This window comes from Scyliorhinus torazame, chromosome 18, assembly GCF_047496885.1.
Source record: "Scyliorhinus torazame isolate Kashiwa2021f chromosome 18, sScyTor2.1, whole genome shotgun sequence".
Taxonomy (NCBI): domain Eukaryota; kingdom Metazoa; phylum Chordata; class Chondrichthyes; order Carcharhiniformes; family Scyliorhinidae; genus Scyliorhinus; species Scyliorhinus torazame.
Genome location: NC_092724.1, coordinates 148,620,515 through 148,645,949, shown reverse-complemented (window position 1 = coordinate 148,645,949; position 25,435 = coordinate 148,620,515). Strand labels below are relative to the sequence as shown.

Here is a 25,435-nt window from a genome sequence, read left to right as displayed (position 1 = left end):
TACAGGATCGCAAGATTAACAAATTGAAAAATCATCCCCCCCCCTTTTTCCTCGCCCCACATAATCACCCCACCACTTTGTCCCAAAAGTTCTTTCCCTCGCCAGACTATTCCAGCTTCTCGTCCACAATGAATGTCCACGCCTCCTCTGCCATCTCAAAGTAGTGGTGCTTCCCTTGGTGTGTGACCCACAATCTCGCCGGTTGTAACATTCCAAACTGGATCTTCTTTTTGTGAAGCACCGCCTTAGCCCGATTAAAACTTGCCCTCCTTCTCGCCACCTCCGCACTCCAATCCTGGTATACGCGGATCACCGCGTTCTCCCACCTACAGCTCCGAGTTTTCTTCGCCCATCTGAGGACTGTCTCTCTGTCATTATAGCGGAGAAACCTCACCACTATAGCTCGAGGTATTTCTCCAGCCCTCTGTCTTCGCGCCAAAACTCGATAAGCTCCCTCCACCTCCAAAGGGCCCGTCGGGGCCTCCGATCCCATTAGCGAGTGAAGCATCGTGCTCACATATGTCCCGACGTCCGCCCCTTCTGCGCCTTCGGGAAGACCCAGAACCCTTAAATTCTTCCTCCTCGAATTATTCTCCAGTACTTCCAGCCTTTCCACACACCTTTTGTGCTGTGCCTCGAGCATCTCTGTCTTCACCACCAGGCCCTGTATTTCGTCTTCATTTTCAGCAGCCTTTGCCTTCACGACCCGAAGCTCCTGCTCTTGGGTCTTCTGCTCCTCCTTTAGCCCTTCAATCGCCTGTACTATCGGGGCCAACAGCTCCTTCTTCAATTCCTTTTTCAGCTCTTCCACACAGCGCCGCAGGAACTCTTGTTGGTCTGGGCCCCATAACAAACGGCCACCTTCCGACGCCATCTTGCTTTGAGCTTGCCTTCCTTGCCGCTGCTCCAGAGGATCCTCCGCAATCCGGCCGCTATCCTCTCCCTTATCCATGCGTGTCCGGGGGGATTCCCTTCTAGTTTACCGCACAGTGTTTTTGGCCGTTTAAATTGCCGCTGGGGCTCCTATTAAGAGCCCAAAAGTTCGTTCCACCGGGAGCTGCCGAAACGTGCGACTTAGCTGGTCATCGCCGCACCCGGAAGTCGAACAGTAATCCATATTATTGAGAATATAATGGAGCACACTGAATGCAACAAAGGAACTGCATACAGGACATCTCCAAGAAAATGGCAGTCTTTCAGCCACTTCCCAAACTGAAGGTTTTCAACCTGTCACGTTAAAGACTACAAAGAGCGTCAATGAGGGCGTGGTCTCAAAGACAAGCTGATTTAATTTCAAATAGCATTCAGTCAAATGCAGCAAAAATATACTGAGATTAGCAAACAATTCAATATATACTGACTATAATTGCAAGCGCATGAATTACATGAAAGCAGATACGGGCATCATCACAATTGCAGTACAGCATGCAGGGTCTCCCGTTGTTTGGCAATTAGCATGAACTCCCACTAACTGCATTTGAAATAATATCTGCCAGCATTGGAGCAATACAACTGATAGGTATTGCGCAGTCCAACTCTACAGTGACACTTATGGCATGCAGGATACTACTAATCAAAACAACAAAGTATCCATCAACGTTACAGCTGGTCGCAGAAAGATATATATGCTAATTGGCCCCAATCCCTTGTCAACAAGAATAATCCGCACAATAATGGCATTATATTCTTCAAAACAGAGCGGATGAAACAGTAACTGAGACTACTTGATTAATACCACATTCAAACTCTCCCAACACATCAAAGATATTTTGAGACTGTTTATTGCAGTCTGATGAGCTTTTATTTCCACGCAACTTCAAAAAATGCCCGTGCTCCATTCAAAATATTTCTCCCTGTCACTTTATAGAAGCAACTACCACTTCAGATAGCATTTACAAGGAACAAAACAACAAGTTGCATTCATATAGTGTCTTTAATGTAGCAAAAGATCACAAGGCACTCCACAGGACTGTTAACAGATGAAAACTGAAACCAACCCAAATCATCCAAATGTGCTCACAAAGTGTGGGAAATAGATCAGGTGACTGAAACTGTGGTCAAAGGGAAAGCTTTTGAAGGTAAAGAGAAATGTAGCAAAGCACCCGGGTTTAGGAACATAATTCCGGATTGCATAGCCACGATCATGGTTTTGACAATGCTTTTCAAATCAAGGCTATAGGTGGGTGGGAATGATCTCTTATATAGTAGAGGCAATGGAACACCACCGACTGTATCTTCAAACAAATGCCAAAGATTTGCCCGGAATCATGAAAAAGGCAGATTGACAAACAACGGGAGAACCTGCATGCTGTGCTGCAGTTGTGATGATGCCCGGATCTGCTTTCATGTAATGCTGCGGTTCTTGCCTAGATTCCAACCCAGGAAAACAGAATTCATATTAAATTCGATTTTCTTTACCCAGCGATGAAATGCTTCACCCAACATCACATGAAAGATGTTCAATTTTTAGTCGCAAGTCTCAGAGAATAGCATATATTACAAATTATCCAGTTAAATAATTTCAAGCTATGATTATTTTGGTTCCAGAAGTTGTTTTTAAAGCAAAACACTACAGCAGAAATAAACCTTTCCAGTGCATGTGTCTCCTTCTGAATAAAAAAAGCTGAAAAAAAACTATTAAGGCAGGAAAACCTATTTTAAAAGAAGCATTGCAATTTGGTTATTTTTTCAGTATAGTAACCTACTTATTTGTAATTAAGCTTCCAAACATAAGCCAAGTGTAATAGATGTAAAGTATAATATTCTGATATACCGCAATACCCATTTCTTAATAGAGAATTGGATCAAAGTTTCTATTGGGTCCTTGACAATATGGTTCATTAACAATCCTAAAAGAAAAAATTGATGCTTCACAAATATGCTGCTTATAAGTGAGTGGTTAGTTGATGTTTACTTTGCTTTTAAGGAATTGAGGAAAACCATATCAAAGAGATACTGCAACTTCAGTAGTGATTGTGATCGTTTAGATCGAAAATATTTGTTTTATCTATTAATATTCCGCAAATTAGACCCACAAACCATTGTTGTTCAGTTGTCTAAAGTCTGTTTCTTGCCACATCTTCGTTAATTGGCAGTAAAACTTACAAAGTTAGTAATGTTACGTCTCGTAGTAAGGCCACAGCCTTGTCCAATTCCTGGTTTAGTACTAGGTTTAACTACCACCACGATCACCTCTCTTCCCCCACACAAAAAAAATCATTTTGTAAATCTGTGCTTGTAAATAATTTCTATTTGAACCCAGCATTTGACTAACATCTCAACCAAAATTATTGCTAAATTCATAAGCATCAGCTTATACATGAACCAACATGAATACTCAACAGGCAGTCTGAATGACCGCTGGAGTGATTATCGAAAAAAGAAAAGGATTTCCTGGCATACATTTAAACTTACCAACACCACTTTCAGTATTGAGCACCATCGTTCCAGACACCGTGGTTCAAAATAATTTGTAAATAAGAAAATTTAAATGAAGGAGTTGAAGCAGAAACCTAAACTGGTGAGCATGAGATCCAAGAATTCTTAACACAGCTCAAGTTATTAATAGCAGGTGGGGCTGACCAATACCTACATCCATGAGCCAATCCTAAACATCTATACTACTTTGTGTACTTTAACAATCTACTGCGCAACAGAAAAACACCAATTGGCTATCAGCTAGATAGCTATGTAAGGAGGCGTCAAACTTTATTTGCAGCAAGCACCCTCGAGACAGGCACACCCTTGCTTTTGCAGTTGAGTTGACGACCTTCCTGTACGTTTAAGAGGTGACTCAGTGAGCTTGGCATTGTCAAGCCTGTACATGTGCCTGCACAAAAGCAATTTGAGACCTGTTCCAAAAATAATACTGACTCACAAACACACACAAGTAACAGCAGATCCCGGTAGCAGCATGTAACATTTCAGGTTACTTTTGATGCCGACAGTTTCATTTTATTTGTCTGAAGTGCAAAGAAATGGTTTAAAATCATTTTTGGTTTCACTGTTCTTTAAAACAGGCCGTGATTTCGAAATACCACTTAAATGGCGCCCAAAACTACAATGCATTCCTCCAACATACAGTACTTGAAAATGTTTTCTGTAAATTTCTGTCACATTTGGTTCTGATAAGCTTCCAACTTTACATGCACGCCATCATGAAAACCACTTATTTCCATCTCCGTAACATCACCTAACTTTGCCTGATTCAGCTCACTTCCTGCTAAAACCTTCATTAATGCTGGCATTACCTTTTGATTTGACTATTCTAATGCACTCCTGGCTAGTATCCTACATTCTGACCTCTGTTAGCTTAAGGTTATTCAAAATTCTGCTGCCCGTCTCTTAACTCACAAGTCCTGTGCCCTATCCCCCCTGTGGTCACTGATCTACATTGGTTCCCAGTCTGGCAGGACCTGTATTTCAAAACTCTCATCCTTGCTTTCAAATCCCTCCATGGTCTCATCCCTTCGTATCTTTGAAATCTCCTTCGACCCCACTACCATCCAAGATATCTGTACTCCACTAATTCTGGCCTCTTGAACATCCCTAACTTCAATTGTTCCACCTTGGTCTGATTAGTAAGTTTGCAGACGACACAAAGGTTGGTGGAATTGCGGATAGCGATGAGGACTGTCAGAGGATACAGCAGGCTTTAGATTGTTTGGAGAATTGGGCGGAGAGATGGCAGATGGAGTTTAATCTGGACAAATGTGAGGTAATGCATTTTGGAAGATCTAATGCAGGTAGGGAATATACAGTGAATGGTAGAACCCTCAAGAGTATTGGCAGTCAGAGAGATCTAGGTGTACAGGTCCACAGGTCACGGAAAGGGGCAACACAGGTGAATGAATGAATGAAAATTGCTTATTGTCACAAGTAGGCTTCAAATGAAGTTATTGTGAAAAGCCCCTAGTCGCCACATTCCGGCGCCTGTTCGGGGAGGCTGGTACGGGAATTGAACCGTGCTGCTGGCCTGCCTCGGTCTGCTTTCAAAGCCAGCGATTTAGCCCTGTGCTAAACAGCCCCAGAGGCGAAGGTAGTCAAGAAGGCATACGGTATGCTTGCCTTCATTGACTGGGCCATTGAGTATAAAAATTGGCAAGACATGTTGCAGCTGTATAGAACCTTAGTTAGGCCACACTTGGAGTATAGTGTTCAATTCTGGTCGCCACACTACCAGAAGGATGTGGAGGCTTTAGAGAGGGTGCAGAAGAGATTTACCAGAATGTTGCCTGGTATGGAGGGCATTAGCTATGAGGAGCGGTTGAATAAACTCAGTTTGTTCTCACTGGAACAACGGAGGTTGAGGGGCAACCTGATAGAGGTCGACAAAATTATGAGGGGCATAGACAGAGTGGATAGTCAGAGGCTTTTCCCCAGGGTAGAGGGGTCAATTACTAGGGGGCATAGGTTTAAGGTGCAAGGGGCAAGGTTTAGAATAGATGTACGAGGCAGGTTTTTTTTACACAGAGGGTAGTGGGTGCCTGGAACTCGCTGCCGGAGGAGGTGGTGGAAGCAGGGACGCTAGTGACATTTAAGAGGCATCTTGACAAATACATGAATAGGATGGGAATAGAGGGAAACGGACCCTGGAAGTGTAGAAGATTGTAGTTTAGTCGGGCAGCATGGTCGGCACGGGCTTGGAGGGCCGAAGGGCCTGTTCCTGTTCTGTATTTTTCTTTGTTCTTTTGTTTGGTGGCCATGCCTTCAACTGATAACATGGCAAGCTCTGCAAAACCAGCCCTATACCTCGCCTTCATCCTTGGGAACTCCTTAAAACCTGCCCTTTCGACCAAGCTTTTGATCTCTGATCTAATCTCACCTTATCTGGTTCTGTGTCATACTTTGTTTTATGCTCCTAAGTGCTTGGGACATTCCATTATTTTAAGGGCATTATATAAATATTAGTTGTTGTTCAATATTGTTTTGGGAAAAAAGAGGAATTATGGTGTAAAAACACCCGTGTCCACTTTGACTCCCCAGATATAACTTTTGCATCACATTAATTCCTTTGCCAAGATTTATTTTCATCTCTGGAATATTATCCACCTCTACTCTTCCCTCCTTAGCCACTGATAAAACCCTAATCCATACTTTCACGTTCAACTGCTCCAATAATCTCAAAATCTTCCCCACCTCCACAAACCCCAGCACATTTAGAACGCCATGATCTGTGTTCTAACCACAGTAAGTCCTGTACACTCATCATTCTTCTAGTCACCCAAATCATTAGCTTCACCTGTCCTAGTAAAGCAAACAAGATTTTGATTCTTATTTTCAAATCACAACATGGCCATTCTGCACAAAACAGACCATAAGTTCCAATGGGAGTGGCAATTCAGTCAGATTACCACCCCATTCAAAAGTTCTTACCTGGAGATCCTATCTTGCCCTATCTTCCTTCTGACTCAGGTCGGGTCTCGGGGCAGGTGGCTGAGGGTGGGGGAAGTGGGATGGATGCCTGGGAATTCACGGGAGTCCCATGGAGGGGTGTTGTGGGTCTGTGCAATAGTTACCCAGAAGGTAGAAGTGGTTTAATTCTTCTAACCTTTTCTTGGTAACTACTGACAAGTGTTCAAACCATCTGAAGTTTGCAATTTGAAATCGTACTTTCGAATGGTTCCCAGCGCAGGGCAATTGCTCATCAAAGTGTGCACTCCCCAGGCAATTTCCATGCAAACCACGTAAGTTCCCATTTATTTCCCATGTGTGCAATACATCAGGGCTTTTCAAACTCGTCTGTCACATTAAAGGTAAGTGAAAATGGAGAGTTTAGCGGGTGAGTGGCGGGCAGCTTTCGGGTGTGTCGCGGCATTCCCCATCGTGGGAGGAACGCAAAACAGCCGCGACCGGCTTTTAAATATGCCGGCAGCTGCGGACTTTCGAGATTGACGGCCATCCCGTGCATGCGTGCTGTATCAAACAGTGCGCAGGCCCGGAGCCCAGCAAGGTGCACGGCCTCCTGATGCCAGCGCGTTGTCCAGGGCAAGTCTTTTTCATCAAACGATGAAGTCCTACCACCGGAACGGGCGGCAGCGTGCAGGCCACACGCCCCATACGCTGATGTCACATGTACTGGGTGTGAGAGAGTTTCCTCCATTTTGCAGCTGCCAGCAGTGCTGATGTGAACACTTGCATCTGTGGTGAACAACCCATGAAGAAGCTGAAAACAGGAACAAAGCAGCATAAAGATGATTACTTGAGGGATGGGTTATTAATTATGCCACTGCAAATCAGGAATCAAAGTTCACGTGTGATATATGCAGGGAAGCACTGGCAAATGAAAGTTTAAAACCTTCAAAGCATCCACGACATTTGAAGACTAAACATGGCGAGTTCAAAACCAAACCTCTTTATTTTTTTCAATGGATTCAGTGAGATCTTAAATCATCAGCGGAAGTCATTATCAGAAATGTAACATTGAATAAAAAGGCAAGTGGCATCATGAGGATCCAGCAGGCTCATCTGTCACAGTAAAGGTAAGTGAAAATGGTGGGTCGCGAAGGTCGGTCGGAGTGGGTCCCGAAAAATGGCCAATTGGCAAAAATGGGTCCCGGGCAAAAAAAGTTTGAAAAACACTCCAATACATGGACTATTTCAAAGCTGTGATAATCCCCATGGGGCAACCATTCTCGATCTCCCCTTGGGGCTCATGGAGTACGAGCTTCCTAGGTAAGGGGATGAAAGCCACCCGACCGGGGCTCTGAACTCAGAAACCCAGCCCAAGCAGAGCCTGGGCAGTTGGTTGTCCCAATGGGGACAGTAATTGTGGATAGTTACTGCCCTGGGCAGATTATTGCAAATAATTAAAATACATCTGTGTTTCTTACTTCTGGCTTCCTTCGGCATTAAAAAAGCCAAAGTTTCACTCCCTACAAGTGCTATCCTCCATTATTAGTGCTGCATTAAGCAACTTCACCTCCTTGTGCACAAGGTTAAGTTTGATACAGTTCAATGTGGTGCATGGGGTTCACTTGACCAGGGCGCGTATGAGTCGGTTCTTCTCGGGGGTAGAGGATAGATGTGAACAAAGTTCCTGGTGCCAGAACCACATGCACATGTTTGGGTCCAGCCCCAAGCTTATTGATTTTTGGGCCTCCTTTTTTGAACAATGTCAGGGGTTCTGTGTGTCAAGGTGGAGCTGCGCCTGATGGTGGCCATTTCTGGAGTGTTGGACTTATCGGTGCTACAGGAGGGGAAGAAGGCAGTTTCATGGCCTTCGTCTCTCGAAAACCCGGAGGAGCTGCCTAAGGGTTCAGCTTGGTAGGCAGACCTGGTGAACATTTTGCACCTGGAGAAGATTAAATCTGCCATGGGTGGGTTTTATTCAAGGCGGCCGGCAGCCTTTTTTAAGTTTCTTTTTTAAGGAACTAGTTACTGTCCCCTGTTGGGACGGGAGGTGGGCGGAGGTAACAAAGGGTCATCTGGACTCGAAGCGTTAGCTCTTTTCTCTCCTTACAGATGCTGCCAGACCTGCTGAGATTTTCCAGCATTTTCTCCTCAGAAATTGTCTGAATTTCTTTGTTGGAAAACACTGGTACTTGGCATTATTTTAAAAGATGGCAAATTTGGCTATCACTCATTTTTAATCCTACTTTAATTTGTCTCACTTAACACAGTTCTGCTTTAACGCAGTTTATTCCTTGGGGCCTGTGGCTCCAATTAGCGTAATCATTTTCAGTTTTTCATTGTCTGCACTGCCCTCCCGAGCACGGGGCAGGGATTGGACGCTGCCGGTAGCTGTTCGGGTGGTAAAGTGCGAGTAACCACGAGGGGGGAAGGCAGTGGGGCATGCAACTCCGTCCGTAATCAACCAAGCACCATCCACTGTCCCCCAGCTCTCTCTGTGGCCCAAAGGCCCCTTCCCCCTGACTCTTTCCCTGACCTCTTCCCTCTGGCTCAATCATCAGCCCCCACATCCCCCACACTACTAAATCCACAGCTCCCTCCCTCTGGCTCAATCCATAGCCTGGGATAGGAGCTTGACTTCTGCAGACTGTCAGGAAGGGGTCCAAACTCTAGAAAGGGAGAGAAAAAGACAGAGTGGCAAAGTAGAGAGTGAGAAAGAGAGACACACTGAGTAGGAGAGAGAGAGAGAGAGAATGGAAAAGGAAAGTTGGTAACAAGTTGAGTTTCAGGAGTGAGACATAGAAGCTGCGCTTGTTTGTGCAGGGCTTGGCTGTGTGATTTAATCTGAATTTATATGGTATTTCTGTTATATTTAGTGATTTATTTTATTTTACAAGTTTTCCAGCTAGGAATGAATGGGTTGCACAATTACGGTATAATATTTCAACTTGTACATTGTTAAGGAACCTAGCTCTGGCTTTAACATTGATTCCGATGGGAACCTATGATTCACTTACAGTTGCTTCACTTAAAGTCACAATTTTCAGAAATGCATTAGTATGTCCTATTAATATTTTAGCTGAGTTTTTAAAAACGCTGCTAACGCTTACATTACTATATTACTGCATAAGAATGATGACATGCTTTGAGTTACAGCCTTATAAATGCATTGCTAACTATCTGCTATTCCATAATATGTGGGGTATAAAATGATCTTGGGAGGCAACACAAGACGGGCAGCAAATACTGATTTGGCAGCTCACTTAGAACTCCACCCAACTTCTTTCCCCACTCACTTCAATGGTATCAACAATTTTGCACTGCAGCCAGAGATTAATTTATACCCTATAGCGTTAATCACTTATCAATACTGAACTGTGGACATAAATTGGGATCTGCCCCAAAAACGGGCATCCAGGATAAAAACGGGATCAGCGCCGTTTGCAATGCTCCGGCCCCGCGCTGGCGGTAGGACCGGGGTTCGCGCCCGAATGCTAGCAGGAGGATGCAAAGAGCATCGAGTGCTGTTAATTTCCAGCTGAGCACTTCAAAATCACTCAAGCGTGAAGGGAGATGATTGGAATGCACTTAACTCTCTTTGACATGGTTGATGTTTGTAAACATTGTGGTTACAGCACTTCAAAGTTACTGAACCATGAAAAAGATGAATGAAGCAAGGCTCACAGCTGTGTTTGTAGAAGCTGTTATCATAGCCCAGGAAGGAATATGAATGAATGGCTTGAAGCTCAAGGATTTGAGGGGTTTAAATAAAGGTCACTGGTTTACTCTTTCCAGGAGCTGTGTACCCAGGTGAATGTTACAACAGTAATTTGTTTCACTTGCTCCTGTCTGGACTGCACTCTAGCTTCCAGACAGGAGTCTTGTTTCAGTTGTGGGTCCCTATCGTTAGAGGGTCTCACTATTTAGGGGGTCCCCAAATCAGGGGGTCTCTAGGAGGTCATCCTGTCCTTGGAAGGGGGGGGGGATGCGATTTGTGATGTGGTTGGGGGGGGGGGGGGGGGGAGGGCAACTGCAGGGTCACCACTCAAAATGACACCCGGTAGTGGGATTCCCTCACCATGCACATAATTGCTTTCTGATTTATGCTCCCAATCAGTTTCAATTCACTTCCGGTGGTTAAACAAAGGGCTGGATTCTCCAATTTTGAGACTATGTCTGGAGGAAGTGTCTAGTTTTACGCTGAAAAAATCACCGTTGCCACTGCACTGCTGCTCCACCCGGAGGGTGGTGAGCAGCCACGCCACGTAAAACTCCTGGCGTTCCTGGCATAAATGCCTGGAGAATTGCTGGGTCCGTGGCCGCGCATGCGCTCGGCAACGACCTGCAGCGGTCACGCCGTGCAACATGGTGCCGGCCGCGCGTGGCCCCAGCCTGCCAGATAGTGCCCCCCTTGCCACCCCCGGACCACCCCAACACGTCCCCCCCCCCCCCACCCCCGGCCAGCGGAACGGTTCCCCCGACTGTGATGGCGCTGGACACAGTCCGCAGCCACCACGCGAGGTTGACAAAAACTCAAAGCACACGTATCCCGCCCTACCGGTAACTCAGCCCATCGGGGGTGGAGCATCGGGGGAGGGCCTTCAGGAGGCGCCCTGATGCCTTCCCAACGGCGTGCATCGTACTCCCCGATGACGTCATTTTGGAGGAAGCGAGCATCAGGCGGCGCCCCCGATTTTGGCATCAAAAAGGATTCTCTGCCCAATCACGTTTCGCGATTACCCCATGGGCAAGCGGAGAATCCCGCCCATAGTCTCCCAAACGAAGAACCCCGGCCACTATGTATTTCCACCATTTCTGTTTGCATTTCAGATCCCCAATGTTTGACATTATTTCTTTTCAGCTTAGCTGAAATTGTATTGGATCGGTATCCAGTAATTAGCCATTTACATGAATGAATAAACTGAAACAAAATTTGTAATATCCCATTTTAATTTGTGGATGTGGCATTTGATTGCATCACATCTGTTTGCTCTGGCAAAAATATTTAATTAGCAATCAGAGATGGAAATTTTGGCATGAACTATGTCGCAATGTCTTACACCTGCACTCCATTAAAGCTAGCCAATTTTCTGAGCATCCTGCATTTAAATCAAGCGAGCTCATCAAAACTGATTCATCAGGTTTTACTGATCATTCCCGGCCTGTTTCTTTTGTTGGAAGGTTGATGTAGCATTTTGTTCCTCTAAACTTGAACTTGTAAAACACAAGAATATTACGCAAATCTTTATTTTCACTGCCTTATAACGTGAACAAAATAACAATGGTGAAATGGTGAGTAAAGCAAATAAGTATTTGCTTTTAAGTACAATTAAAATGTCTGGTGGGGAAGGAAATTAAACCAGTGGAAACCGAACAGGAAAGGAAATTAGAAAAATAGAAACCAGAATATGGTAATATTTATTTACTTGGCCAGACAGCTTCTATTTTTAGAAAGTCAACAAACATACCAATAGATTGATCTGTTTTCATAAACTTGAGGACTTCAGCATATGGCATGTGTTTCTACCTATTGGTTTCATCATTTGATTTGCAACAAGGTGTGGACTACCACCATACAAGTGCAACCCACTGAAAACAACCAACTCTCAGTTTACCAAAAATGCACACAATACCATGAGGATTCCTGTTATAACCTGCCTGAATCCAATAGGCTGGAAACTAGTTAAGAAGGCGTGCGGTGTGTTAGCTTTTATTGGTAGAGGGATTGAGTTTCGGAGCCATGAGGTCATGTTGCAGCTGTACAAAACTCTGGTGCGGCCGCATTTGGAGTATTGCGTGCAATTCTGGTCACCACATTATAGGAAGGATGTGGATGCATTGGAAAGGGTGCAGAGGAGATTTACCAGAATGTTGCCTGGTATGGAGGGAAGATCTTATGAGGAATGGCTGAGGGACTTGAGGTTGTTTTCGTTAGAGAGAAGGTGAAGAGGTGACTTAATTGTGGCATACAAGATGATCAGAGGATTGGATAGGGTGGACAGTGAGAGCCTTTTTCCTCGGATGGTGATGTCTAGCACGAGGGGACATAGCTTTAAATTGAGGGAAGATAGATATAAGACAGATGTCAGAGGTAGGTTCTTTACTCAGAGAACTCGCCAACACTAAGGGCATTCAAATGGTCATTGGATAGACATATGGACGATAAGGGAATAGTGTAGATGGGCTTTAGAGGGGTTTCACAGGTCGGCGTAACATCGAGGGCCGAAGGGCCTGTACTGCGCTGTAATGTTCTATGTTCTCTGTTCTATCCCATGTCTTGGGGAGTATGAGCTCCCCCAATGAGGGGGGGCGGGCAATCATTAGTAGTTACAGGTGTGGCACCGGCTAGAGAAGGAAGCAGTGATGAACTGCTGCTGAGACGTATATATTGTTGTAACTAAAGTTACTTTCTATTTGATTCTACAAACATGTACTGGATTCTTCATGGCTCTCACAGTTCCATCATTGCAAGCAACAGAAACAAAATAAACATTTTTTTTAATGTAGTTTATTACAAACGTGTACCAAAACAGGTTACAACACATAAACGCTCTGGGAAACATACTTCCCAGCAATCAACTATACAGGCTGGACAAATGTTTCCCCTTTTTCATCCTCTTCCCCCCCCCCTTCCCTGCGACAAACATCCCCCTTCTGCTGAGCCCCTTAACTCATATTTTATCTTCTACAGCCGCAGGAAGTCAGACAGGTCACAGGTCACCCAAGCAAGCCACTACCCCCCGGTGGCGATGCCGACCGCCACTCCAGTAAAATTCGCCACCGTGCAATCAGAGAGGTGAAGGCCATGACTTCGACTTTCCTCCTCTCCACGAGCTCCGGCTTCTCTGAAACCTCAAAGATCATCACCAAAGGGACGGTCCACTCCCTCCTCCACTATCCTGGCTAAGACCGCGATCACTCCCACCCAGAATCTTCCCAATTTTTCGCAACCCGGCGGGGGGTCGGAGAATCCCGCCCCATATCTTCACTGTGGTCTGCACTAACCAAAAGAAACATAGTTACAGATGGTGGACAGTAAACACAATAGTAGATTGCCTAATCTTTCATCGCTTATGGAATTTTTGGTTTTATGCATCCGAAATTGCTAGCCCTCAAACATGCTGATCACTGCTGCAATCAATTTACAACTTCCAGAACATCAAACATCGAAAGATCTGGGGCGAAATTCTCCGGAATCGGCGCGATGTCCGCCGAATCGGCGCGATGTCCGCCGACCGGCGACCAAAACGGCGCAAATCAGTCGGGCATTGCGCCGCCCCAAAGGTGCGGAATCCTCCGCATCTTTGGGGGCCGAGCCCCAACCTTAAGGGGCTAGGCCTGCACCGGACTAATTTCCGCCCCGCCAGCTGGCGGAAAAGGCCTTTGGTGCCCCGCCAGCTGGTGCGGAAATGACATCTCCGGGCGGCACATGCACGGGAGCGTTAACGGACGCTCACGGCATCCCCGCGCATGCGCTGTGGAGGGAGTCTCTTCCGCCTCCGTCGTGGTGGAGACCGTGGCGAAGGCGGAAGGAAAAGAGTGCCCCCACGGCACAGGCCCGCCTGCGGATCGGTGGACCCAATCACGGGCCAGGCCACTGTGGGGGCACCCCCCGGGGCCAGATTGCCCCTAGCCCCCCCCCCCCCCCCCAAGGACCCCGGAGCCCGCCCGCGCTGCCTTATCCCGCCGGTAAGGTAGGTGGTTTAATTTACGCCGGCGGGACAGGCATTTTAGCAGCGGGCCGGAGAATCGCGGGGGGGGGGGGGGGGAGGGGGGGGCTGCCAACCGACGCGGCGCGATTCCCGCCCCCACCGAATATCCGGTGCCAGAGAATTCGGCAACCAGCGGGGGCGGGATTCACACCAGCCCCCGGCGATTCTCTGACCCGGCAGGGGTCGGAGAATCTCGCCCCTGATCAGTGAAAGCGTCTGGAAGCTAGGGTGCTGGTGGTTCCAATACTGATAAGCATCGAGCGACTAATGCGGAATACAGACCAGAGAACAAATTTGACTTTTTAATAAAGGAGCATTTCTACTTGAGTGAAATTGCACCTGATTGTACCGTGGTATCAGTCACTGGAAAGTAACTGCTGCTTTGAATGGATATATGGGGCGGGATTCTCCGACCCAGCGGGGGGGGGCTGGCGTGAATCTAGCCCCCGCCGGTTGCCGAATTCTCCGACATCAGATATTCGGTGGGGGTGGGAATCCGATTGGCGCCCCCCCCCCGGCGATTCTCCGGTCCGTGATGGGCCGAAGTCCCACTGCTGGAATTCCTGTCCTGCCGGTGAGAATCAAACCACCTCTCTTACCGGCGGTACAAGGCGGCGCGGGCGGGCTCCGGGGTGGGGGGGGGGCGATCTGGCCCCGGGGGTGCCCCCACGGTGGCCTGGCCCGCAATCGGGGCCTACCAATCCGCGGGCGGGCCTGTGCTGTGTGGGCACTCTTTTCCTGCCGCCTTCGCCATAGTCTCCACCATGGCGGAGGCGGAAGAGACCCCCTCCACTGCGCATGCGTGGGAATGCCGTGAGCGGCCGCTGACGCTCCCGCGCATGCGCCGCACGGTAAAGTCATTTCCACGCCAGCAGGCGGGGCACCAAAGGCCTTTCCCGCCAGGGCGGAAATCAGTCCGGTGCGGGCCTAGCCCCTCAAGGTGAGGGCTCGGCCCCTCAAGATGCAGCGAATTCCGCACCTTTGGGGCGGCGCAATGCCCGACTGATTCACGCCGTTTTTGGCGCCGGTCGGCGGACATCGCGCCGATTGCGGAGAATCCCGCCCCTGGTCTCTGCAGAAGTGCAGTGTACATCTTGTAGCATAGGTGCAGCAAACTGCTGCAAGGTTCTCTGATGAAAATTTTTTTTTTTCATTCTGTTATCAATTGATTTAATGCTTCAAACTGATATTAAGCATGCTGAGTAAAGGGCGGCTTCAGTCTAATGGTTTCCAATTTGCACTTAGGTTTCGGGGAGGAAATGTGACAGTACAAATTCCCCCATCTACACTCTCGCACAGTTTATTCTGCAAAGAGTGACATAGAAATAGGAACAGAAGTAGAAAAAGGCCCACTAACGTTCACCATTTGCTAGTACACCTGAGCAACTTTCTTTTGAACAATGGGTTGCTAAAACAAAATTATGAAAAATTAACTCTGGAGGGCTGAGACTAAATCAAAATAAATTGGCAAATGGTTCCAAGTCTTTGCAATGAGTGATGGTATCCTGATTAAAACATCAGTTATCTGTCCTGGAATGACTCATAGTTCAAACCTTTTATCAATGTACGTCATAAGAATTCCAGTCACTTGCTTTGATGGAGGGAAATATTATTGGCCATCACACTATTGAATAATTATTTGTAGACTACAGAATATCAATACAATTCAACATAGCCAAAACTAATTGAGACGACAACCTGCTTTAATTCGGTCTGGATGACGAATTAAATAATTAATAAAATCGTGAATAAAATCTATAAAATTTGGTTTAAGGATGGCACAAAATCTGAAGGCAGCCCAAGAAGCTAAAGGAATGTGAAGAAGATTTTTTTTACTGCCAAAATGATTTGGATTCCAAGGGATTAAATCTCTGTACTGTCTATGGTTGAAGTGTATGAAGTAAGTGCTAAAGAGAGATGAAGGAAAAGAGTCAATGTGCACATGTCATTTTTCATTAAGTTCTGTTTTCACAGTAAAGCCAAGCCAAGCATGCAATGTACCCCAAAGCAAGTGGATCATTTCCTTCATTCACCCATTGTGGCCAATCCATGACTAAAAACAAAGAACAAAGAAAAGTACAGCGCAGGAACACGCCAGAATCCTAGCCATGCCGATCATGATGCCCTAACTAAGAATAAAACCTTCTGCCCTTACTCGGTCCGCATCACTATTTCCTCCCGATTCCTGTACCCATCCAGATGCCTCTTAAATGTTGCTAATGTGCCGGCTTCCACCACGTCCTCTGGCAGCGAGTTCCAGACATCCACCACTCTCTGCGTGAAAAATATACCCCGCACATCTCCCTTAAACTTTCCCCCTCTCACCTTGAACCTGTGCCCCCTTGTAATTGACATTCACATGCTTGGAAAAAGCCTCTGGCTATCCACCTTTTCTAGGCCTTTCATAATTTTGCAGACGTCTATCAGGTCTCCCCTTAGCCTCAGTGAAAATAATCCTAGTTTATTCAACCTTTCCTCATAGCCAACATCCTCGAGACCAGGCAACATCCTGGTGAACCTTCTTTGCACTCTCTGCAAAGCTCCCACGTCCTTCTGATAATGTGGTGACCAGAACTGCACACAATACTCCAAATGTGGCCTAACCAAATACTCCAAATGCGGCAACATGATTTCCCAACTCCTGTACTCAATGCCCCACTGATGCAAGCATATCATAGGTCTTCTCAATCACTTTGGCCACCTGTGTTGCCTCTTTTGGGGAACTATGGACCAACACTCACAGATCCCTCTGTATGTTAATGTTCCTAAGGGTTCTGCCATTCACAGTATAATTTATACCTAGATTTGATCCTCCAAAACGCATCACCTCGCAATTATCCGAATTAAACTCCACCTGCCATTTCTGCGCCCAAGACTCCTATCTATCTATATTCTGTTGTATCCTCTGACAATTCTCGGCACTTATCAGCAATTCCACCAATCTTCATGTCACCCGCAAACTTACTAATCAGACAACCCACATTTTCCACAAGATCATTTATGTACACTACATGCAACAGAGGTCCCAGTACTGATCCATGCAGATCACCACTAGCTACAGATCTCCATCCTGAAAAACACCCTTCCACCGCTACGCTTTGCTTTCTATAACCAAGCCAGTTCTGTATCAATCTAGCTAGCCCACCCCGAATCCCATATGATTTTAGTTTTTGTACCAGTCTGCCATGTGGGACCTTGTCAAATGCTTTACTAAAGTCCATATAAACTACATCCACAACCCTTCCCTCATCAATTTTCTTTGTCACCTCTTTAAAAAACCTAATCAAGTTAGTGAGACATGACCTTCCCCATACAAAACCATGCTGCCTGCCACTAACTAGTCCATTTTCCTCCAAATGTGCATATATCCTGTCCTTCAGTATCTTTTCCAAAAGCGATCCCACCATTGATGTCAGGCTCATAAGCCAATAAAATGCTGGATCTTCCCTGTTTCCTTTCTTAAACAAGGGACCGACATTGGCTATTCTCCCTGGAACCTCGCCTGTGGTCAAAGAGGATGTGGAGATATCCATTAAGGCCCCAGCTTTTCCTCCCCTTGCCTCCCGCAGTAACCTAAGATAGATCCCACCCGGCCCCAGTAACTTGTCTACCTTAATGCAATTTAGGATACTCAACACTTCCTCTTTTGATATATTGATTGATTGATTTAATTTATTGTCACATGTACCGAAGTACAGTGAAAAACATATTGATGTTCTCAAGAACGTTTACACACCTATCCCTGACCTCAACATCCGTCATGTCCTTCTCCCTGGTGAATACCAATACAAAGTACTCATTGAAGATTTCATCCACTTCCTGGTTCCACACATTTTGTTTTAATGTATTTTATTACAAACATGTATCAAAACAGGTTACAACACATAAACACGCAGGGAAACATGCTTCCCCACAATCAATTATACAGTCAGTACAAATTTATTCCCCTTTTGCACCCTCACCCCACCCCCCGGGCGACGAACAGCTCCTCAAACACGGTCACAAACAACCCCACCTTTTCTCAAACCTCTCTGCAGAGCCCCTTAACTCATATTTTATCTTCTCCAACCACAGGAAGTAGTACAGGTCACCCAGCCAAGCCGCTGCTCCCGGTGGCGATGCCGGCCACCACTCCAGTAAAATTTGCCGCGGTGCAATCAGAGAGGCAAAGGCCAAGACATCGGCCTTCCTCCTCTCCATGAGCTCCGGCTTCTCTGAAACCCCAAATATCGCCACCAAAGGGTCCGGGTCCATCTCCTCCACTTTCCTGGCTAAGACTGCGAACACTCCCGCCCAGAATCTTCCCAATTTTTCACAACCCCAAACAGTCGCGCGTGATTCACTGTTCCTGCCCACACCTCCCACACTCATCTGCTATCCCCTGAAAGAACCCGCTCATTCTCGCCGAGTCATATGCACCCTGTGCACCACATTAAATTGTATCAGGCTTATCCTTGCACAGGAGGAGGTCCCGTTTACTCTACGCAGTGCCTCACTCCATACTCCCCAATTGATCTCCCTTCCCAACTCCCCTTTCCATTTCTCCTTGGTGGTTCCACACATAATTTCCCTCCATTGACCTCGGGTGGGGCTACTCTTTATCTTGTTACCCTTTTGCTCCTAATATTTGCATAAAAATCCTTGGGATTCTCCTTGACCATGTTGGTTAAAGACATTTCATGGCCCCTTTTAGCCCTCCTAATTGCACGTTTAAGTTCCTTTACTCCTCAAGGGCTTTGTCAGTTTTTAGATGCCTAGACTTATCGTATGCTTCCTATTGACTAAGCTTACAATTTCCCTTGTCATCCATGGTTCCCGAATCGTGCCATTTCTATCCTTCATTTTTGCAGGGACATGCTCGTCTGTCCTGCACTACAATCAACTGACTAAGATGCACTTCATTCAGGATTGCTGTCTCTGTAAGTTAGATTTTAGAGTCCTCGGGGAATTTTTTTTTTCCAATTTTGTCTTTCACTCTCCTGTTGAATCTTTCTTTGAAACCACATTTCCCATCTGACAAGTAGAAATGACAGGAATTACAAAATAGTGGGGCCTAATAGAGAAATATGGGCAAGCTCGAAATACGTAGACAGAATTATGTATTCAAACTAGCACCTTTTTCCTTCTCAACTCAAAGCTCGTTTCTCCTTTCCATTCCTGAAGTGATCAACAGCTTGCTGATGTATACTTTTATGGTTGCCAGACACCCTCTAATGCCTCGGCACCGAAAGAAAGTAGCCATTTTTTGTGTTTGTAGTTGCTGTGAATCAAGGGGATACCTTATCACCTCAAATCTAAATCTGCATCCAACATGTGCAATCGGTGAGCGATCAGAAGCAAGATCACTAAGTCAGGACAGGGAACAAAATTGGGACTTAGCAACGTTCCTACTTATGTTTAACTAATTTCATATTTTTTGTATATCCTGAACATCACAACATTTTTGTGATATATGTTGCATAATGCTTGGTGTGTATTATAATGTAGTTTTTGTGAACTATCCATTGAAAAATATCTTTTTGTTGTTTCCTGTTATTACAAAGTTGTTGAAGAATGAAATGAAAGCTCTTGTTTATTTATTTTAATGATTTGAATTTTGATCTTCTTTGTCACTCTATTGTATATCAGTATTTTGTGAATGCCATTGAATGGTTGATGCAACAACACTCCGTCTTCTGAATGAATATTCCTTTCCTCTGAGGGGGTAAAAACAATACATAAACAGTTTCAAGTTCTCAAAACCATTTCTTCAGGGATTTTATGAAGATTTCTTTTGCATAAATGTGTTTATCTGCAGTTCATCTCCAGGTCACTCACCATCCTGACTTTGACATACATCGCTTCATTATTATCTTTGGGTCACCAGGGGCCAGTTTAGCTCCCTTGGCTAGACAGCTGGTTCGTGATGCAGAGCAAGGCTAGCAGCCCATGTTCAATTCATACCGTCCGAGGTTATTCATGAAGGCCCTGCCTTCCCAACCTTTCCCCTCACCTGAGGTGTGGTGATCCTCAGATTAAATCACCACCAGTCAGCTCTTCCCCTCAAAGGGGAACGCAGCCGATGGTCATCTGGGACTATGGCAACTTTACCTATCATTGGGTCAAAATTCTGGAATTCCTTACTTAATGTCATTATGGGAGAACCATCATCAATTGAACTAATTGAAAAAGAAAATTGCTTATTGTCACAAGTTGGCTTCAAATGAAGTTACGATGAAAAGTCCCGCGTCACCACATTCCAGCGCCTGTTCGGGGAGGCTGGAACGGGAATTGAACCCGCGCTGCAAGGCCTTGTTCTGCTTTACAAGTCAGCTGTTTAGCCCACTGTGCTAAACCAGCCCCTAGTTAGAAGCCCCTACCTGCATTTGAAGAACTAATTAAAAATTTAGCACCTCAATTTCTTCTTTTCCTTAATCATTTATCTGCACTTAAACATGCAATTCGTTATGATCCTTAACTTATTCCCTGTTATTCATCAGAGACAACCGTTATAAAACACAGCTAATGGTGGAACTTCCTATTTCATCTGGAATTAAAGGGAGTTGGTTATGTACTTATGTTATAGAAGGTCACAAGAATTAGAGGCAGGGTTATGTCATTCTGTCCCTCAAGCCTTCTCCGCCATTTGATCAGATCATGGTTGATCTGATTGTGGTCTCAATTCCACATTCCTGTCTCCCCCCTCGACTCCACTGTCAGTAAAAAAAATCTATCCAACCCCACCTTGACTCAATGATCCTGCCTCTGCAAGCAGCATAATCAAAGACCCCTTCCACCCGGCTTACTCACTCTTCCAACTTCTTCCATCGGACAGGAGATACAAAAGTCTTGAGAATACGCACAAACAGATTCAAAAACAGCTTCTTCCCCGTTAGTACCAGACTCCTAAATGACCCTCCGATGGACTGAACTGATTAATACTACACTCCTTGGGCAGCACGGCAGCACAGTGGTTGGCATTGCTGCCTCATGGCGCCGAGGTCCGAGGTTCGATCCCGGCTCTGGGTCACTGTCTGTGTGGTGTTTGCACATTCTCCCCGCATTTGCGTGGGTTTCGCCCCCACAACACAAAGATGCGCAAGGTAGGTGGATTGGCCACGCTAAGTTGCCCCTTAATTAGAAAAAATGAATTGGGTACTCTAAATTTTAAAAAAATACTACACCCCTGTATGCTTCACCCGATGCTGGTGTCTATGTATTTACATTGTGTACCTTGTGTTGCCCTTTTATGTATTTTCTTTTCACATCCTAAATGATCTGTTTGAACTGCTCGCAGAAAAATACTTTTCACTGTACGTCAGTACACATGACAATAAACAAATCCAATCCAATCAGAGGAGAAAATTCCACAAACGACCCTCTGGCAGAAAAAAATCCTCAACACAGTTTTAAATGGTGACCCTTAATTTTTAAACTGTGTCCCCGAATTTCCCCCCCAAGGAAAATGCCCTCTCAGTATCCACCCTATCTTATATGGATCTTATATGGTTCAATAAGATAACCTTCCATTCTTCTAAATTCCAATGGGTATAGGCCCAACCTGATCAACCTTTCCTCATTATATAGCCCCTTCATTCCCGAAATCAGTCGAGGGAACCTTTTCTGAACTGTTACTAATGTAATTATATCCTTTAAGTCAGGAAACTAGAACTATACACAGTACTCCAGATGTCATCTCACTACGACCCTATAAACTGGAGCACAACTTCCCTATTCCCTTTTCTTTCCATTTTCCTTTCTGGATTTGTCTTATAACTGGTGTTTACAGAATCATTACAGCATAATAGGCCCATCATGTTTGCACTGGTTCACTTAGTGTCATTCTCCTGTCTTCTCCCTGTAAATGTAACCCTGCATATTCTTCTTTTGCAGATAACAATCTAATGCTTTTGAATACTTTGATTGAACCTGCCTCCACCACACTCTCACGTAGTGCATTTCAGATTATAATCACTCACTGCAGTCTTGCGTTGCTTTTGCTTCTTTTACCAATTGCTTTAAATCTGTGCCCTCTCGTTTTCAATCCCCTCATAACTGCGAGCAGTTTCCCTTTATCTACGCTGCCAAGACTGTAGACTGGGTGGTCACATGGACAACGGAATGACGCAGGGACAAAAAGAGTCATGTGCCTGTAGCACGGGAGTTCTCCCCTGGGTGCGGGCAGACATACAGCATGTAAGAGCTACTCACTACTGTTAATAAACCTACTGTTAATAAACCTTCATTGTTGTTCGGTCCTTGTCATCAGTTATGTGACTTTACACAGGCCACTCCTGATGTTGAATACCTCTATCAAATCTCTCAGCGTTCTTTTCCCCAAGAAAATAAACCTAAATTCTCCAATCTATCTTTATAACTGAAGTCTCTCATCCCTGGAACCATTCTCGTGAATCTTTTCTGTACTCTCTCCATTGCCTTCATATCCTTCCTAAAGCACAGCTCCAAGAACTGGATGCAATATTCCAACTGGGGGTGAACTAGTCTCTTATACAAGTTCAACATAACCTTCTTCCTCTTGTATTCTACACCTCTAAGCTTTAATTAACTGCTCACTCAACCTGTCCTGCCATGTTCAATGACTTATGCACATTTGTTGAAGCATAGTGTGGAAACAAACATTTTGGACAGGCATTTTCAGCTGGAACATTATTCACTTCTGTTTCAGTCACATGAACCATAATGTCCCATAGCTCCACTATTCCCATTCATGCCATTTCTGGATAAGGTCTTCATAATATATTTTGGGGGCAGCTGCCAAATTATCTGTGTCCAAGGTTCACCTCACCAGCAGTTTGCAATCACAGAATATGGAAACAATGGAAGATATCAAGTGTACAGAAATTTCCCTTTACCGTATAACGTTTAGGATTGTGGAGCAGTTCAATAGAATACGCTTATTGTTTAACTGAGTTCACTATTCATTCTAGGCTGTTCATGCAGTTTAAACACCAAATGATCATGCAACTTCCTAGGAGAAAGATTACAAAAAGATGTACAGCAGTATAATTCCTCAGGCTGTCCTCCCTTGCCATTCATGTATTAGTACAATTGGGGCGCAGAAACATCAAGAAGGGAAACAATTTGTCATACTGCAAACAAAAGGATGAGTGTAATTGTATCTCGCCCGCTGTCCACTTAACCAAATTTCTAAAGGAAAACCCATTAACCTTATTACAATTCAAACAAGACTTGAAGCTCTTCATTTGCATTTTTGGAATACCTGACTTTAAAGCCAGCGCATTTTTGATGTGTATTTCCAGGGGATCACTTTACATGTATTCAAGGAACATTTATCTCTAAAATGGAATCTGCAGAGAATGTCTTTTCATGGAGAAACCAATGTTAATACAACATAGCAAGCATCATAATCTTTACAGACTATAACAGCACTCCAGATTGTTTCTATTTTAGTACTCCCAAAGACCCAGTGACGAATTTAACTATTTTGCCTCGGCTATCTGTAATGTGCAAGAATAATTTAGTTCTGTTGCCTTTCCCATAGAAATTGCAATGTTTTCAAAACCAAATCCCAAGAAAGCTGCGCTTTGAAAATTATGACAGCAATCCAACAACAACGCAAGCACAATGATATGGAAAGGAATTTTATGAAAAGGTGAAATGATTTATTGGTCCTGTTATTTACGAATTCTATACATAATATGTATAATTAATTTTCAAAACAAAATTCTGCAAGCTGAATACAGACCAGTGATAATTTACATTAGAAGGGAAGAAGCACTTCTATTTATATCAGGCTTTTTCAATCTGTCAAAAGCATGGTTTGCTTTAAAATGCAATGATTGTTGGCAAGTGTGACAACTGTTCCGTGCACACTTTCAACAAGGAAATAATAATAATAATCTTTAATAATGTCACAAGTAGGCTTACATTAACACTGCAATGAGGTTACTGTGAAAATCCCCTAGACGCCACACTCCGCCACCTGTTAGGGTAGACTGAGGGAGAATGCAGAATGGCCAGTTCACCTAACAAGGTCTTTCGAGACTTACCATGGCACCCTATAGTCACACAGCTTATATACAAAGTTTCAATTCACCATTATGCAGCTGCCGCCCATGTAAATTACAAAACACAATGGGATGGGAGTATGAGTACCACAGCTCAGGCATATCTGTCTCTTACTCATGTCTAGCATTTAACAGATAGCACAAAGTCTTACAACACCAGGTTAAAGTCCAACAGGTTTGTTTCGATGTCACTAGCTTTCGGGGCGCTGCTCCTTCCTCCTGTTCCGAAAGCTCCCGCTCCGAAAGCTAGTGACATCGAAACAAACCTGTTGGACTTTAACCTGGTGTTGTAAGACTTCGTACTGTGCTCACCCCAGTCCAACGCCGGCATCTCCACATCATTTAACAGATAAGTAGAGACAAATATGTGCTGTTTTTTTTTTTAATAATACATACGTGCCTTGATAATGATTGGTAATCCTAATTGTTAGTTGTGAATGGGCATAGATAACCTTTAAAAAATGTATTTTAATTGGACTATTTCTTGGGCAATTCACAGAAGTATAATTGCTCCCTATTTTCTATAATCGGGGAGCTGGCAAGTTGATGCTTAGCTCCCCTGCTGGTCAGTTGGGGGATGAGGAACACTATAGTCAAATAGGTGCGAAACTCCCGCAACACAGATAACATGAGAGTAAGAAACAGTAAAATAGAACAAAAGAACAAAGAACAAAGAAATGTACAGCACAGGAACAGGCCCTTCGGCCCTCCAAGCCCGTGCCAACCATGCTGCCCGACTAAACTACAATCTTCTACACTTCCTGGGTCCGTATCCCTCTATTCCCATCCTATTCATGTATTTGTCAAGGTGCCCCTTAAATGTCACTATCGTCCCTGCTTCCACCACCTCCTCCGGTAGCGAGTTCCAGGCACCCACTACCCTCTGCGTAAAAAACTAGGGGTACAGAATAAGAAGTCTAAATTATGCAATAAAGTCTAAATTAGGTTTACAGTGCCTGTATGTGAATGCATGAGGAGTATGATGTGGTACAAATGAAAATGAAAAAATGAAATGAAAATCGCTTATTGTCACAAGTAGGCTTCAAATGGAGTTACTGTGAAAAGCCCCCAGTCGCCACATTCTGGCGTCTGTTCGGGGAGGCTGGTACAGGAATTGAACCGTGCTGCTGGCCTGCCTTGGTCTGCTTTAAAAGCCAGCTATTTTGCCCTGTGCTAAACCAGCCCCTCTGCTGGTTTATGGAGACCAGGCTCCAAAGAGGGCAGGACTGGGTACTAAATATTCCTAGATACAAGCTTTTAAGGAAAGACAGGAAAGAAGGAGGGGGGTGGCAGCATTAAGTATAATATTACAGTGCTGGTGGCAGGCAGGTGGCGCACGCAGTT

The 25,435-nt window shown here is 44.9% G+C and overlaps 1 protein-coding gene across 4 annotated transcripts in view; it reads right to left on the bottom strand.

Moving 5' to 3' along the window:
• Window positions 1-25,435, bottom strand: part of cyth1b (cytohesin 1b) — a 298,861-nt gene that overhangs the window by 157,014 nt on the left and 116,412 nt on the right. Inside the window, exon 1 of one of the 4 annotated variants that reach the window (XM_072483573.1) lies at window positions 3,415-3,565. The exons of the other annotated variants lie outside the window; for them this stretch is intronic. Within the exon in view, the coding sequence (XP_072339674.1) occupies window positions 3,415-3,442 (28 nt within the window). The 5' untranslated portion in view covers window positions 3,443-3,565. Of the gene's footprint in view, window positions 1-3,414; window positions 3,566-25,435 lie in introns of those variants that run through there. 4 annotated transcript variants of the gene reach the window in all.